Genomic DNA, 15,932 nt, shown 5'->3' on the forward strand with positions numbered 1-15,932 from the left:
ATAATTATTTAAGAATAATTTATCTATAAAACCATATATCCTAGCAAGGACTCATTCATCTAGTCATAAGCACAAACCTCAGATCTAATGTTTAATCCTTACTCTGGTTCAGTTACTACATAGTCCTGAAACAGCTTCGACTATTCAGATTTTGCACAGGCAACGTAATCACTGACCAGGAAAAGCCACCCAACACTCAATGGAAAGAAACATGTCACCAGGGAATCCAGCCAAATAATGCGAATTTTAGCTGGGTAAGTCATTAAGATTTTGTCAGCTCTAAAATTTCTATTACAGTGTCATACTGCCATATGTGGTCATTCTTTTTTTTGGTATGATAAGCTTTCTTTCAAAATTCCTGTATGAAATACACCAAATTATTTTATCTTCAAGACCTAATTATCTTAGGAGTTTTCCATATGTTTTCAGCTGTCATCTTTTAATCACAAAATCTAGCTATGAAACCATGAATGTTCCATGAACTAAATTACGCAGCTCACACATTTACATTTACAAAGACTAGAAAGAGCACATGTTAAAGCAAGAAGCTGAAGTAATCGCTTTGAACAATGAGGTTAAAATTCTAACGCTGGGCTTACTTAAGCACCATGAGGTCTGCGAGCTGGTGTGCAATGCATTCAACATTTATTGAGCACTTACTGTATCCTAGACATTGTGTTAGGCACTGGAACTTCAGCAGTGAATAAGCCTACATTCTAGCAACTTGTTTAACAGCTTTTTTTTTTCAATTTAATACTCTCCTATGACTTACAGTTTTCCTACGAAACTACCTTACACTTAATAATTTAAAAAAAAAAAACCTTAAAAAAAACCAGGAATGAAATAGTCTGTTTTCTTGGGCTGATTTTCAAATGTACTATGTGTTAGTAAATGTTGTCTCTTAAAATATGAGAGTTAAGCATTTTTGTTAAAAATTAACCTTAAAAATTAAAAAAAACAAATTCAACTGAGCTTCTTATTATCAACTTAAAGGTTCTGAAATTAAACATCTAAAAATTTTATGGTTTTCTTTGAGAAGTGCAAATACAATTTCCCTCCAAAGCATCATATTCAAATATTCAAAGTAAATATTCTAATTTCAAAGGAAAGGAAAGAGTACACATAGCCGATGACATTTCAGAAAAGAGAGCAAACTTTGCCAAAGTGGGATATGTGAAAAGTGTGTGTGGGTAAAGGAGGGACAATAAGTACACACTGTAAGGAAAGTTCTAGCTTAACCATGAAAACACAGGGATCTGGAGGTTACCGTTCAGCAAGCTTTCGTGCCTCTTCTGCCAAAAGAGTCATGTTGTTTGGGTCCCCGGTGGACTCTGGTTGAGTGATTGACTGAAAAGGAAATAAATAAAGCACTAATCTCAAAGGACTGAATTATTTAAATTTAATAAAGCAAGTGTCAAAACCAAATTTGTATCAGTATTATTTAGCAGAAAGAATGTCTCATTAATTAAAAGATCTTTACTTATTATTAGCCTCCTTGGCTACAGATTACTATTTGTTTTCATCAAAGGATAAGGGAAGTCTAAATTGCCTAGTGCTATAGAAGGAACAAAGCTAGAGAAATGACCCAGATGTCCTTTGGTTTTTATCCAGTTCGTGATAACTATTTAATGACAACTATGAGCAATGTGGCTTTCTTGGTCCATGACAAAAAGACATAAGTCAATTTAACTGAAGCATTCAACGGACAGTAACAGACTTGCTACAAATTACCAGGGGACTCCTACAACCCAACCTCAGACCTTCCCAATCACTCACCACATTGGCAACAGCAATCTTTGCTTTCTCAAGTTCTCGGGACGCAATTTCAATCAACTGCTCAGTGCTTTCTACCCTGGCACGTGCTTGCTCAGCCAAGTTTCCAGTCTCTTCAATGGTATTCCGGATATTCTGTAAACGGCTAATTTGGCTGGATAAGGTATTATTCAATCTCTGGAGGCGATCTATCAAATTCTGGTCTATATCTGCAATGGCAGTGCAGAAGAAAGTCCATAAATTATCTGAAGCAGGGGACATATCTTACATGAAAGCTGAGGCAAAACCTTATTCTTCCAAACACAGATCTTTCCGATAAGCTTTTCCTAAGCCCATCGGCAGGACTGGTCAGTCTTTACTGTGTGCCCAGTTGTACCTCCACTGTTGCATTTACAACACTGTCTACAACTGTGTGTCTGTCGGTTCCACTTGACTGTGAGCTTCTTTCTTACTCATGCCCAGTCTTACACAGTGATTCGCAAAAAGGAGACACCCAAGAAATGTCTGACAAAGGAAAGTTTGATATTCCAGCACATGCCAGATTTAATCATAAAAATATTAAAAGCACTACCAGCTCTGAGTGCTAGACATTTTTCTAAACTAGGAAAAAACCAGGTTCAAAACAGATGTTGAAGTGTGGCCGATTAAATTCATTTTGTATTTTAGGGGTGCCCAGGTAGCTCAGTTGGTTACGCATCCAACTCTTGATTTCGGCTCAAGTTATGATCTCATGGTTTGTGAGTTGAAGCCCCGTGTCGGGCTCTATGCTGACCGTGAAGAGCCTGCTTTGGACCTTCTCTCTCTGCCTCTACCCCAACTCGCTTTTTCTCAAAATAAATAAACATTAAAAAAATTAAAAAATAGGTTCATTTTGTATTTTAAACTAAATACAGACTTGCTGCCACCTCCCACCCCCTGGAATACCCATGTCATTTCTTTCATACTGATTTCTGCTTTTGAAGAGTTCTTCAAATTGTTTTTTAATTGTGCCCATTCAGCCTAAATCTCATACCTATGTCCTAATAAAAGATAAATATAAGCCCATGCAAATATGATTGGCACTGTCAAAACTCGCACGTGTTCTAAGATTATATTAATACACATTATATTAACACACATATTAGTATACATAAGTCCTACGCAAAATTGACCAGTTCTTATTTCAACATGATGCTCAGAGTTGGCATCTAAATTTTCCAAGGAATGTGAAAAAGAGAAGAGGTCACGGTTAAGATCAATAAAGATGAATACAGGTTTGGAAAACAGCAACCACGTAGGCAGGGTCACCAAATACTCGTGCACAGTTGGTGTGGTGCAAAACTCTTGCCTAACTATAGACAGTGACCCTGCTTGAATGATCAACCACTTCTTTAATAATCTGAAGATTTTTAAGAAAACAACAAAAGACAAAGTGTCGAAATCGTAGAAAATCATTTAGACTTAGGAAGCACAAGCAGCCAATGAAGTTATAAAAGCCCCTTCCCTTTAGACACTCAGGAATGTAACAGATACCAATCTCTCTGGCCAGCTCAAGAGAAACAACAGTAACTGAAAAGGGAATAGATAATGCAACTGGTAGGATCACTTGAAATGCCTTCAAATTGCAAAACCTAGTTGCACCATATAATCTCCTTTTAAAGCTGCAGAATAAACACAAGTTTAAACTACAAATAAACACTCAGGGATGGTCTGAAAGGATAAATCATTGTGAAGATATTCTTATTCTCGGCTAGTTTGAACCCAAGTAAGAAAGGTCAGCCAGGAACTCCATGAAACCAAGCCTCAGTGGGAGCAGACTTTAACCCTAGCCCAGCTATGGTGCTACCCAAGCCCCGGGAAGCAGCAGCCCATTATGTTCCTGCCTTGCAAGTGGTTCAAGGGGAGGCATGATGGCCATGGCTTCTGTCAAAGCTTCTGTCCAATGGGATTGTCTGCTCTAATAGAGGAAAGGAGGCAGTCAAGGCCAGAGGAAGCTAGACCTAGCTGGGGCTGCACTAAGATGCAATCAATGCTGGCTGACCCCCCTTTCTTGCCTCTTGACTGCTCCCATGTGCTCCTGGTGTTGGCACCCCAGCTCTCCAATGGACTGATCAACAGTTAATGATAACTCTGCATTCAATTCTTCAATGAGTATGGCAGTATTACTCAATGGGAATTTGTTGTTTCAAGAGAATACATTACAGGAAAAATGTGTGCCAAAAGGTTTTGCCAACAAATGAACATACTAAAAACGCAAAGAACAGGAATAAACACAACAGGAAACATTTAAGTTCTTCTTATTCTATGTTTAACACTTAAAATGTACCAACACCACAAAACACAACTAAAGTTAACATAAACTATTGACCTCTTTTTTTTTATTATTATTATTTTGAGAGAGAGTGAGAGAGAGAGAGAGAGAGAATGCAAGCATGAACAGAAGCAGGGCAGAGAGAGAGAGAGAGAGAGAGAGAGAGAGAGAGAGAGAGAGAATCCCAAGCAGGCTCCACACTGCCAGTACAGAGCCCAACACGGGGCCTGAACTCATGAACTGCAAGGTCTTGACCCGAGCTGAGACCAAGAGTTGGATGCTTAATGGACTGAGCCACCCAGGCGCCTCAACTTCTTATTTTTAAATTTCTAAAAATTTACCTTATAGAACAATTTCTGGACTCTCATATAAAAATTCAACAAACTGGCCCAAACCAGATGCATCCAAATTACTTCCTTCCTCATTAATTTTATAAAATCAAAATTATATACATTAGGGATATCTACAATAAGAAATAAGGACTACATTTAGTTTCTGTTGACCTGTACTCTGATAGGAAGATTCTCTAACTCCAAATGGGTAGATTCATAAACTCAATGAAGAGGTCAATCACTGTGGTTCCAAATGTACTAATGTTAATGCACATTTACTATGAGTATCTGTGAACACCTGTACCTCAACGATGGGATGCTCTAGACAAAAGTGACCTCAGCCAGATGGGGAACACTTTGATAGAAGGAGCAGTATCTTGTTCATGTTTTCATTAACTGGTGTTTAGCACAATGCCTGGTATACTATAGGCACTCAGTAAATGTAGAAAAGGATTTGTCCAAATTTAGAAAAAAAGCTTAATTCAGAGTAAGAAATAAAAATAAAACAAGGGTGCCTGGGTGGCTCAATCAGTTGAGCGTCCAACTGCAGCTCAGGTCATGATCTCGCGATTCTGGGTTCGAGCCCTGCATTGGGCTCTGTGCTGACAGCTCAGAGCCTGGAGACTGCTTTGGATTCTGTGTCCCCCCCCTCCCTCTGTCCCTCCCCAGCTTGTGCTCTGTCTCTCTCTCAAAAATTAACATTAAAAAAATTTTTAAAAACATTAAAGTGATTTTTTAAAAATGTTTTTATTTATTATTTTTGAGACAGAGAGAGACAGAGCATGAGCAGAGGAGGGGCACAGAGAGAGGAAGACACAGAGTCCGAAGCAGGCTCCAGGCTCTGAGCTGTCAGCACAGAGCCCGACGCGGGGCAAAAACTCACAGACTGTGAGATCATGACCTGAGCTGAAGTCAGATGCTTAACCCACTGAGCCACCCAGGTGCCCCTAAAGTGATTTTAAAAGTAAATATTTTAAAATAACTTTTTCTTACTTTCAAAGTTTTAAAAACTCAAGTTCCTTTAAAGTCAATAAAGTATTTTGAAATAGTTTTCTAAATCTTAAACCAACTCCTTCTCTGCTTATGATCAGATAAGCTGACATAATCAGCTTATCTCATCATAATATGGTACAGATAATGTACAGAGAAGTGACATAATTGCAAAGGACATTAAATACACCGCAGTATAAAATGTACTTTACATGATGTTATTAGAACATTTGTTCACTTATTAAACAGAACAGTCAATACTTGAAGACTACACTTTTTCCTTATGAGGGTCCTAAGGAAATAAAGCAGTGCATAAAATAAATTCTGACTCACTAGAATAACAGAAAAAAATCCAAGTTCAAATTTTCTACTTAAAATAATGTACACCCAAAATGCATACCTTTCATGATTTTTAAAAACTGTTTTAAAACACTTTGTAATAGAATAGATTTATTAAACACTTAGAATTTTAACATCTAATAGTTTCTGATGTGTTGGGAGAACTCTTTTCACTTGCTGTATCCTAAAACATTAAGTTGACAAGTTCTTGTATTTTCACAGATTGTTTGAAAAAATTCATATTCTACAAATAGTTTAAGAAATCGAGAATTTTGTAAAGCTGTACTAACCAACCTTGAACTAGGAGCCACGTCTAAAGATTGGGCCATCTGGCAGAAGTTACCCACTGTTTAAACATGTATACCTTTGACATCCTGGGCCTCTCGAAGGAGGTCCATAACTTCTCTCTCTGCTTCCTTTAGCCTGTCCTCAAAGGCTTGATCTGTCACCACCTCTTCCCCAGTTCCAAGGTTTGCTATGAGATTCTCTAATTCCTGGAGTTTCATTCGATGATCAGCAACCTGCACATGATGAAGAACATACAGAGAACCCAGCTGGACTTCCTGCAGGAATAGTCATCAAGGGGCACTCTATACACACGCAAGTCTACACACTCCACCTATGTCCACTTTTGAACAGGTAACACAGGTGGTTTTTCTTTATTGTTCTGGCTTCCAGAGAGAAACTATCAGGTCTATTCCTTTGACATTAAACACTACATGTGGATGATTCTCCAGTTCTGACCTCTCTCTTAGGTTTTAGATTACTTTCCTGATACCTCCACTTGGCTCTGATAGGTATCTCTCAATTCAACATCCAAAACTATACTCTTGATTTTCTTCTCTTAAATCTGCTCTCCCTGAGTCATCTCCATCTCAATAACCAATGCCTCCAGCTACCTTATGCAAAAAACCCAACATGCTTCCTTGATTCTTCTCTTTCCCTGTCCTTGCCCCCAAACACACATACTTATCCAGTTCAATCCAGGCTTCCCTTTCTACCCCACTCCTGACCATCATTCTTCACATAACAGTCAGCGTGTTCTTCTTAAAATATGAATTGGATTTCCTAGCTTAAAACCCTTCGGTGCATTCTCCCTGGATCTGGAGTAAAATCTAAGGTTGACATGGTGCAACATGAGCTATGTCCACCAACCTCTCCCGTCTTCTCACAAACCAGCCCTCCTCGTTCAGGAGCCCCAGACAACCTCCACGTTTGAGGCCTGTGTATCCCATATTCCCTCTGCCTGGAACAGCCTACCTGTCACTTCTCATTCAGCTTATTCCCTCTTATTCTTCAGATCTCACCTTAAATAAATTTCCTTAGAGAGGCCTTATAGAAAGTAGTTCCTCCAGTTACTGTCTATACCCTTTCTGGTGCTTATCTCAGTTAGTACTTTTTTTTCTTTAATTTTTATTATTTGTCTCCCAACTGGAACATAAGTCTTGGAGGACAGGGACCATGTCTACCTTGTTTACCATCTGTTCTCCAAAGCTAAGTGCACAGGAAGCACCCCTTCAATGTCTGCGGAGTGAGTGAATGAGTGAACGAGTGAATGCATGGTGGACAGCTTACCTTATCCTTCACCAGCCGGTAACATGCTGGACATTCCTGGCAGCCAGGCCGAGACCGATTGTAGAAATAGTTCTCTTCACACTGGTCACAGCGATTTCCCACAAAACCTTCTCTGCATTCACAGCGACCATCGTCTTTGCACTGGAGTGAAAGAGATCCCTCGGGATGACAGTCACACGCTGCAGAATAAAGGGAAAAGAGTACATGACAGGGAAAAGAAGGAAGAGTGAGTTTTTCTTGTAACTCAGATTGATATCAATAAGGCATTATAAGTAGACATTTTTTTAAAACCAGGCCAAATTATGAGAATTTGAACAGTTAATTCTACTTAGCAGAGAAAACAGAAATTTTTAAAGCAAAAGTGAGTTTCAAAGTAAAATGTACATCCCTTGGAGGGGGCACATTTTACGTTACTTAATAATTATAGAAATTAGTCTACTGAACTAGTCAGTGCCCTTTTTTGCACTTCAAGAATTCTTCTCTACCTTCATCTCTCTGTTTAATGCTTCTCTCACTAATGAACTAGAAAACCCAAATGCTAATACTTATTTTGCATTATTTTATAGTTTGTTTACTTGCTTTGTTCTCTGAACTGGGTCAATGATTTATGCTACATTCCACAGGAGAAATGAAGGAATTCAAAAAGCAAAGCACCAAACTGTTCTGAGGCCTAATTCCAGGCAAGTGTTTATGCCAAGGAGAAGCAGATGTTTAGATGTAACTGAACCAAAAGGGCCCCAAGGGTGGGAAGGAACTGCAGCCGGTAAGTCGACCAACAAGTTGTGAGCAAAGTCTCTCACCATTTCATTATCTGCTCTCAGAATGCGATCAATAAAAATTTTTCATTAAGCACAGTGGGAAAGTCCAGTAATCAAAGGGAGACTCCCCTCGGAAAGACAAAAGACTGGAGAAAGAATCAGAAATGATATAAAAGAAGATGTAAATAAGGTGGCCGCAAAGGAACCCGAGAAGCTCCCAATCCCCAGAGTATGAGACAAGGCTAATATTCATTGATGATGGCTTAGGTACTGCCCTGACTGCAAGCCATGGGGCCAGACGGAGGCTGTCAAAGTCTGCAGTTCTAACTGGCATTAGGAAAGACTTTGAGTTCTATGCCCCCAAAAGTCCTTACGTTTGCAGCCTTCGGGTCCAAACCCGAAGTGGTTGACCTCACAGCGCTCGCAGTGCTGACCCGTGATGCCAGGCTGGCACTCACACTGGCCACTGCGGATGTCACACTGTCCATTGGTGGAACCCAAAGCATGGCAGTCACACCTGAAAATGAACACACAACATTTCTCAGGTAAGAAAAACGGACTGTCAGCAAACCTTCCCCCCACCTTCATTCAGCATAGAACTGATGTAATCTGTATTAGAAAACAGAATGTAAAGGGCTATTAAGACAAAATGTTGTGGGCTATTAAGCGCCTGAGGTTCAAGTAATTTTCAGGGGTTCTACTGAGAACCTCCTTTTCTAACCTAACCCACAAATACAGTTATTTCACTGCTAAAACCACTACAAAGTGGCTCTCCAACCTGGCACCGCATATGTACTGACCAAGAGCTTGGAAAAGAGCAATTCCCAGGCTGCAAGCCCCAGAGGACCTGATTCTCAGTGCGTCAGAGAGCACCATGTGATTTGTTGTTTTCTAACTGTTGCTCAGGTGATTCTGACACAACTGGGGAAGCTTCATTCCACTCTTTTCTCCCATTAGCTTAATTACAACTGTCCAGGATTGCCTCTAAGGATACTCTGCCTCAACTGGGCACTCAACTCCTGAACAAAATCAAGGCCACCGTTACATACAGCTCAGAAAAATTCACCTCTCCCAATTAAAAAAGCAAAGATCACTTCCAGCAAAGGCACCTGGCATCTCACCTCTTGCAGCCTTGCCCACTCTGCAGGTTGTAGAAGCCGGGGTCACAGGCCCCACAGTCCCGGCCAGTCACGTGGGGCAGACATTCGCACTGCCCGGTCACAGGGTTACAGCCTCTCTGATGCTTCACGGTTCCATAGGGATGGCAGTCACAGGCTAAGGGGGGAAGCAGAGAGCAAAAGATGCAAATCGCCCGGGAGAAGGACTAAAATGTAAACAATACAAACAAACCCTTTACACATCAGTTGAACCAATACAGTAGCCACTAATCACCTGTGGCCGTTGAGCACCTGAAATGGGGCTGGCCTTGAGATGTGCTGTGAATGTGATATACAACCCACATTTTAAAGACTTAGCGTGGGGAAAAAAGAACATACATCTTGATAATTTTTAATTCATTAGTCACTGAAACAATAGTATAGTAGATGTGTTAGGTGAAATAAAATGTATCATTAAAATCAATTTCACCTGTTTCTCTTTATTTCAACGTGTCTATGAGAAATTTAAACTACGAGAGGTTCACAATTTCTATTGAATAGTGCCTTGTTAGACCAAACAACTGGAAGTATTTAAAGAGACCACACATGAATCCTCAGAACACATGAGTACAACCGTGACAGAATCTGGCCGATGGCTAGATCACCTTTGCATTTGTCTGCTGGATTGGGGGCCAGGGCATTTCCAAAAAATCCATCTTTGCATCGGTCACAATAGAAGCCAGCAGTGTTATAGATGCATTTCAGGCATTCTCCTGTCAAGCGATTGCAATTTCCAACGGCATTGGGATCGATGTTGTCATTGCACTGGCAGAGGCGGCAAAGCCTCACGGGGCCGTTTCTCCCCAGAGGGTCTCCAAAGTAGCCATCGTCACAGAGCTCACATCTTTTACCTGGACATGAGACAAATCTGATGTTACAAGAGAAGGGCCTTAGACATTTCTGGTGCTGTTGGATACAAACAGTCTGGTCACAAAGAATCTAGTTTAACCATCAGATGTGAGGCGGCATGCTGCAGCTGACAGGGCACCAACCCAGGAGAAGCTTTTAGACCTGGGCTGCAGTCCTGGCCCTGTGCCAGTATCGGCTGAATGACTCCAGGCACATCTCCATTTTGTTATTAGAAAGACAGGACCCGCTCTGCCCACTCCACATCAGCTGTCCTGGGGACTAACTGAAATCATGCATTAAAAGTGCTTTGTGGGGCGTCTGGGTGGCTCAGTTGGTTAAGCATCGAACTTTGGCTCAGGCCATAATCTCACAGTTTGTGAGTTTGAGTCCCGCATCAGGTTCTGTACTGTCGGCACAGAGCCTGCTTCAGATCCTCTGTCCCCATCTCTCTCTGCCCCTTCCCCCTCCCCCTTTCTCTCAAAAAGATAAATAAACAAACATTTAAAAAAGTACTTTGCAAATGAGTCGGGCTCAGGGTTTATTAACCTCTCCAGTCCCAAGGGATGGCACATTCATGTTTGTTTTGTTCATGATATTAAAACAGATGAAGGGCCACTCGATATCTTAAGTTTCCCATACAACAGAGTAAGCAGGACAATTTTCTTAAAAAAATAAAAGGTTTGTGCAAATCCTTGTTTGAGCAGTGTCAACTGGTACAGAATCAGAGTATTTAGAAGATAACTTAAGAGATCGTCATTTGCCACCAGCTTCTATTACAGCTAAGGGAGCAGAGAGGTTAAGTAACTTGCCCACAACCAAACAGTTAGAATCCAGGACTCTTTCCACCATACTAAACTCACTGCTCCTCCTCTTTCCTTTTCCACTTCTCCATTATCATTAGCTCAAGTTGGGTTCTTGATATCTTTGTAGCTAATAGGGCCTGAATGAGCCTAAATTGTTTGGAGAAACAAAGGTTTGTTCATTTATTCATTTAACAAGCACTTGCCGAGCATCTATTACACAGGCACTGTTCTAGGTTGTCAGGATGATGTGGTGAACAAGGCGGACAAGATCTCCACTCTCACAAAGCTTATGCTGCAGCTGGGGGAGACCAATCCACAGACATATAAATGAAAATGATTAGTTCAGATAGGGATAAGCATAAGAAAATTAAAACATTTTGAGCAATATGGCAGAGTGACAGGGCAATGGCTACTTCAGATTGGGTGGTTAGAGAAAGCTCTGTAAAGAGGAGATATTTGGGATGATAATGGAAAGACAGGAAGAAAACAGCCATGATAATATCCAAGGGAAGAATGTGCCAGAAAAACAAGATGAGCTTATAGAAGTAGTAAGAGCCAATCATGTAAGGTCACAGTAAAAAGTCTGGTTTAAAGTGATATTAGAGGGTTTTTGAAGTGATGTGACCTGAAATACATTTAAAAAGGATTATCCGGGGCGCCTGGGTGGCGCAGTCGGTTAAGCGTCCGACTTCAGCCAGGTCACGATCTCGCGGTCCGTGAGTTCGAGCCCCGAGTCGGGCTCCGGGCTGATGGCTCGGAGCCTGGGGCCTGTTTCCGATTCTGTGTCTCCCTCTCTCTCTGCCCCTCCCCCGTTCATGCTCTGTCTCTCTCTGTCCCAAAAATAAATAAACATTGAAAAAAAAAATTAAAAAAAATAAAAAGGATTATCCCAGCTGCCATGTGAGAGTGGACTGCAGGGCCGCAGAGTGAGAGAGGCTCATTAGGAGACCAATTAGACCATTCCAGGTGAGAGAGGGCAGTGGTGTAGACCAGGGTGGTGGCAGTGGAGGCAGTGAAAGTGGTCAGATGTGAGATAGACTCAATCACACGTGCTGGCTGACTGCTTCCGGGAAATGAAAGAAAGAATTAAAGATAAGCTTAGGATTTTAGCGTGGGCAACTAGGTGGATGTGAGTATTTTCATGGAGATGAACAAGATTGGGAAAGGACAGGGTTGGGTTAGAAAAAAAGAGAAGAAATCAAAGATGTAGCTTGGATATGCCTAAAAATGCCTTTAGCCCTGTGACTCAAGAGGACAGCAGAAAATAAAAGACACATTCAAATTAGCAAGACCTAAAGACAGTTTAATAAACATACTCTCTATACAAGTATGGGTGTAAGGAATCCCTGAAGAGAGTGTAGCACCTGTGGTAGTGACTGTGGGGCTCCATGACCTGGGCCTCAGTGGGTGGATGGAGGGAGCAGCTAACCAGAGTCTCACATTAGAAAGGGTTGTCTGGAAAATGCTGGCTGTAACTGAGAACCTTGATTAAGGTCACCAGCCTCAAGGACTCTATGGAGAGGAGGCCTTGGAATAAATACTCTGCCCCCACCCCCATCCCCGACCTCCTGTATGTACTTCCTGCTGCCTGGACACAAATGGAGGGTCCATCTGATGTGGTGCACACAGGCCTTGTCGGGGTGGAGAAGAATAAAGAACGGATGTGAAGGGGCAAATGGAAGGCTTCCAGCCCACCCGCCAAGTGGACCCGCAAGTAAGTAGCTGCCACTCAGGGGAGAGCACAGTCGGGGCTGAAGATGCAGATTTTTTTAGTAAGCACAGAAAGGCTTTTGAAGCCTGAAGGACAAGACTCGTTCACCTGAGGGGAGAATATAGATGAGCTGACATGGAAGCCTTAGGCTGAGAACCAGAAGTGATCAACAGAGACTCCAGAGGAGAGGGAAAGAACGAAACCCAAGAGGGGGCAGTGTCACCGAAGGCGAGAGGGGAAATGTCTGGGGCAGAGCGAGCAGTCAACTGAGTCCAGTGTTGCTGGGAGATGGGGTCAGATGAGGACTGAAAACTGACCCCTGCATTTGGCAAATGGAGACCACTGATGAGGTGAACAGAAACTCTAGCTGGGGGTGGGGCAGCAGGGGAAGGAATGAAACGCTAAGAGAGGAAAGGAAGCTTCTGGTCTGTGATATACATAGTTACCAGACCCTCACCCAAGAGCCTTCTCCAGACTAGGATCAGAACAGCATTTCCGTTTCGCTTTTTATCAGATAATTTGGCTATTCTAGATATGATGTATATTTAAAATGCCTTGAAACTGGTTTTGAATACAACAATTAAAAAAATGACCTAAAACAGAGGTGCGTGGTAGCCCAGGGGAAGCTTTCACTCTAAAATATCTCCCAGCAACATGACAGCTAACCCATCCCCTTTTGTCGCGGAGTCCAGGATGTAGGTTCAAGTCCTGGATGGATTGCCTACATGACTCTGGGCAAGTAATGTACTTTTTTGGGCCTTAGTTTTTCCTTATCATTCTGTCCCCACCCTTGGGGAGGTGTTGCTCCTTCACCTCTGGCCCTCTTACGTGAGTTCCTTTGTCTGAACTAACCACACTGTCTAAAAATTATCTGTGTTTGCCTCCACACTTTTAGCCCCTGAAGAGCAGGGACCATCCCTAATTCATCTCTGCATTTTCATTCCCAAAGCCAGGGACTCAAATAAATGTGTTGAAAAAAGAATATTATTATTAATTTACCCCAAAAGATCATTTTAAAGATGTTGTGAAGAAGATCTCATCTGTGAAGATCTCAGGGACTATCAGTAGTTATTTCTATTCTTCAGTAGCCTTCTAAATGAGGAACACCTTACCCTGCATCTGCAATCTCTATTCATCATCCAAAAAATATTTGCATTCACTCAACAAGTATACATGTCAAGTGCTATTCGGGGTGTCAGGGATACAAAAACGAATAAGACAGACAGAAGTCCCTGCTCTCGTGAAGCTTAAACTGGGGTGAAGGAGAGGAAAGACAGACAACAAACAAATGAATAAACAGAAAAATATCAAGTGGTTAAAAAGCACTATGAAAAAAGTAAAGCAGGAAATAGGACTAACGAGTGATGGCATTATTTTTCACAGGGTCTAGGTTGTTTTTCAGGTGGACCTCTACCTCAATTAACATCCTCAAGAAGTGCTATTGCTCATCTCCTTCAAGCCAGGTGATAACTAAGAAGACAAAGAAGATGAATGTATTTCATAAGTCTTGTGTGAGAGGCATCTAGTTATAGACAAACGGGTTTACAACATTTTGCAAGATCTCCTATATTACACTCCATCTCTCCATTACGTATCCCAAGTCGTCTCAGTGCACCATTTGTATTATTCAGCACTGCCATGAATGAATACCCCCAAATGCTTAGCTTAGTTTTATGCTTGCAGACTACCCAATGGAACAACAGAATGAGCAAAGGGATCTCTCATCAAAACATTTTATCAGGTATATCTAAGTATAGATTCTAAGCAAGTGGGATCTTGAGCTATGCTGTGGCAGCAGAGTAAAGGGTCTTAAAAACCTGAGGTGGTAGTGCGGGGAGGGTTCACTGAGGAAAGCCTTCCTAGGGAAGTGATGTTTCAACCCAACTCCATGGAAAAGATTGGAGCTGGACAAGAAAAGTGAGGTTTGAGTGGAAGAAAGTAGAGTAAAGTATTCTCAAAAAAGAACATCATATATGGCAGGCCATAGAGTCTGGCTCATCTGATGGATTACAAGAAGCCCAGGATGGCTGGAGCAGGAGCAGCGAAGGCAACAGTGGGTGGTGGGAAACGAGATCAGGTCAGAGAAATGCCATCTGTGAGCCTCTGCTGGGCCACTGTTTTAGAACACACATACACACAGAAAAGAGTAAAAAACCTGAAAGTCAACACTAGTTTCTACTCCTTTTCTCAACTACCTCAAGCAAATGATTGAATCTCTTTGTGTTACAATGTGCTTGTGCTTGGTGTGGGCTCAGTGGAGTAGTGAAAGGAAGATGAAGTGTTTTGATGTTTCCCAACGAATAAACAATGTTTTGATGACATACAAGAGATACAAATTATTAGGTCAGTGTTTTTTATTTTTTACTTATTTCCCTGCTCTGCAGCAATATCTTTTGAACAAAAAGTTTTGTTGTTTTTTTTTTTAATTTTTTTTTTTTTTCAACGTTCATTTATTTTTGGGACAGAGAGAGACAGAGCATGAACGGGGGAGGGGCAGAGAGAGAGGGAGACACAGAATCGGAAACAGGCTCCAGGCTCCGAGCCATCAGCCCAGAGCCCGACGCGGGGCTCGAACTCACGGACCGCGAGATCGTGACCTGGCTGAAGTCGGACGCTTAACCGACTGCGCCACCCAGGCGCCCCTGAACAAAAAGTTTTTAATCGTATCTGAAGCCTAGCCAGAACCTCTCTATTACATGGGGGCTAAAGTCAATGGAAAAAGAGGAATGAATGGTCATCAGTGAGATTTGGAGTCCTTAGCACGACAGTTCCTTGAGTAGCTAAGAAAGATCTAGTTTTATGTTCTTATCAAAAAGAAAGAAACTCTGAGAATAGGAACATAGGTCTATCCAAAGCTATACAAATATTTTTTCCCAACTAAATGTGATGGGCAATGATGCACCAAAAGGACTATTTAAAGACAGAAAGAATTTAAAGAATTAAAAAAATACCACTTTATATCAAGAATCCCAGGACAGCCCCACAAACTAAAAATCCAGTTTTGGTTCTCATGTCGGGGAGAGTACACTGCAGTGGTCATGAGCTCTTCCAGCGACTAGCCATGCAGCTGGGACATGTAACTTAATATCTCTGCGCCTCAGTTTTCTTGGCTGTGACATGGGGGTCATGGCAAAAGCCACCTCATGGGGTTGTGAGGATTAATGAGGCAGAATGTGTAAAGTGCTCCGAGAAGTATGTGGCCATAAATATGTTGGCTATTATTTGTATCTGATACGCATTCTATAAATGGATAATACATCTCTTTCCTAACCAAACTTTTGCCTACCCAGAACACCATAATCACTGAACCAAAGCAACAGACAAAAGTCCGCAAGCCCCCAGAGCTCCTCTTCCC

General features: G+C 41.6%; 1 protein-coding gene across 1 annotated transcript in view; it reads right to left on the reverse strand.

The window, feature by feature from the left end:
• LAMC1 (laminin subunit gamma 1) overlaps window positions 1-15,932 on the reverse strand; it is a 129,459-nt gene that overhangs the window by 13,016 nt on the left and 100,511 nt on the right. Inside the window, 7 exon segments of the mRNA XM_030302286.1 lie at window positions 1,268-1,347; window positions 1,777-1,982; window positions 6,089-6,245; window positions 7,300-7,478; window positions 8,432-8,574; window positions 9,179-9,332; window positions 9,820-10,065. Coding sequence (XP_030158146.1) covers window positions 1,268-1,347; window positions 1,777-1,982; window positions 6,089-6,245; window positions 7,300-7,478; window positions 8,432-8,574; window positions 9,179-9,332; window positions 9,820-10,065 — 1,165 coding nt within the window.

Source organism: Lynx canadensis, chromosome F1, assembly GCF_007474595.2.
Source record: "Lynx canadensis isolate LIC74 chromosome F1, mLynCan4.pri.v2, whole genome shotgun sequence".
NCBI lineage: Eukaryota > Metazoa > Chordata > Mammalia > Carnivora > Felidae > Lynx > Lynx canadensis.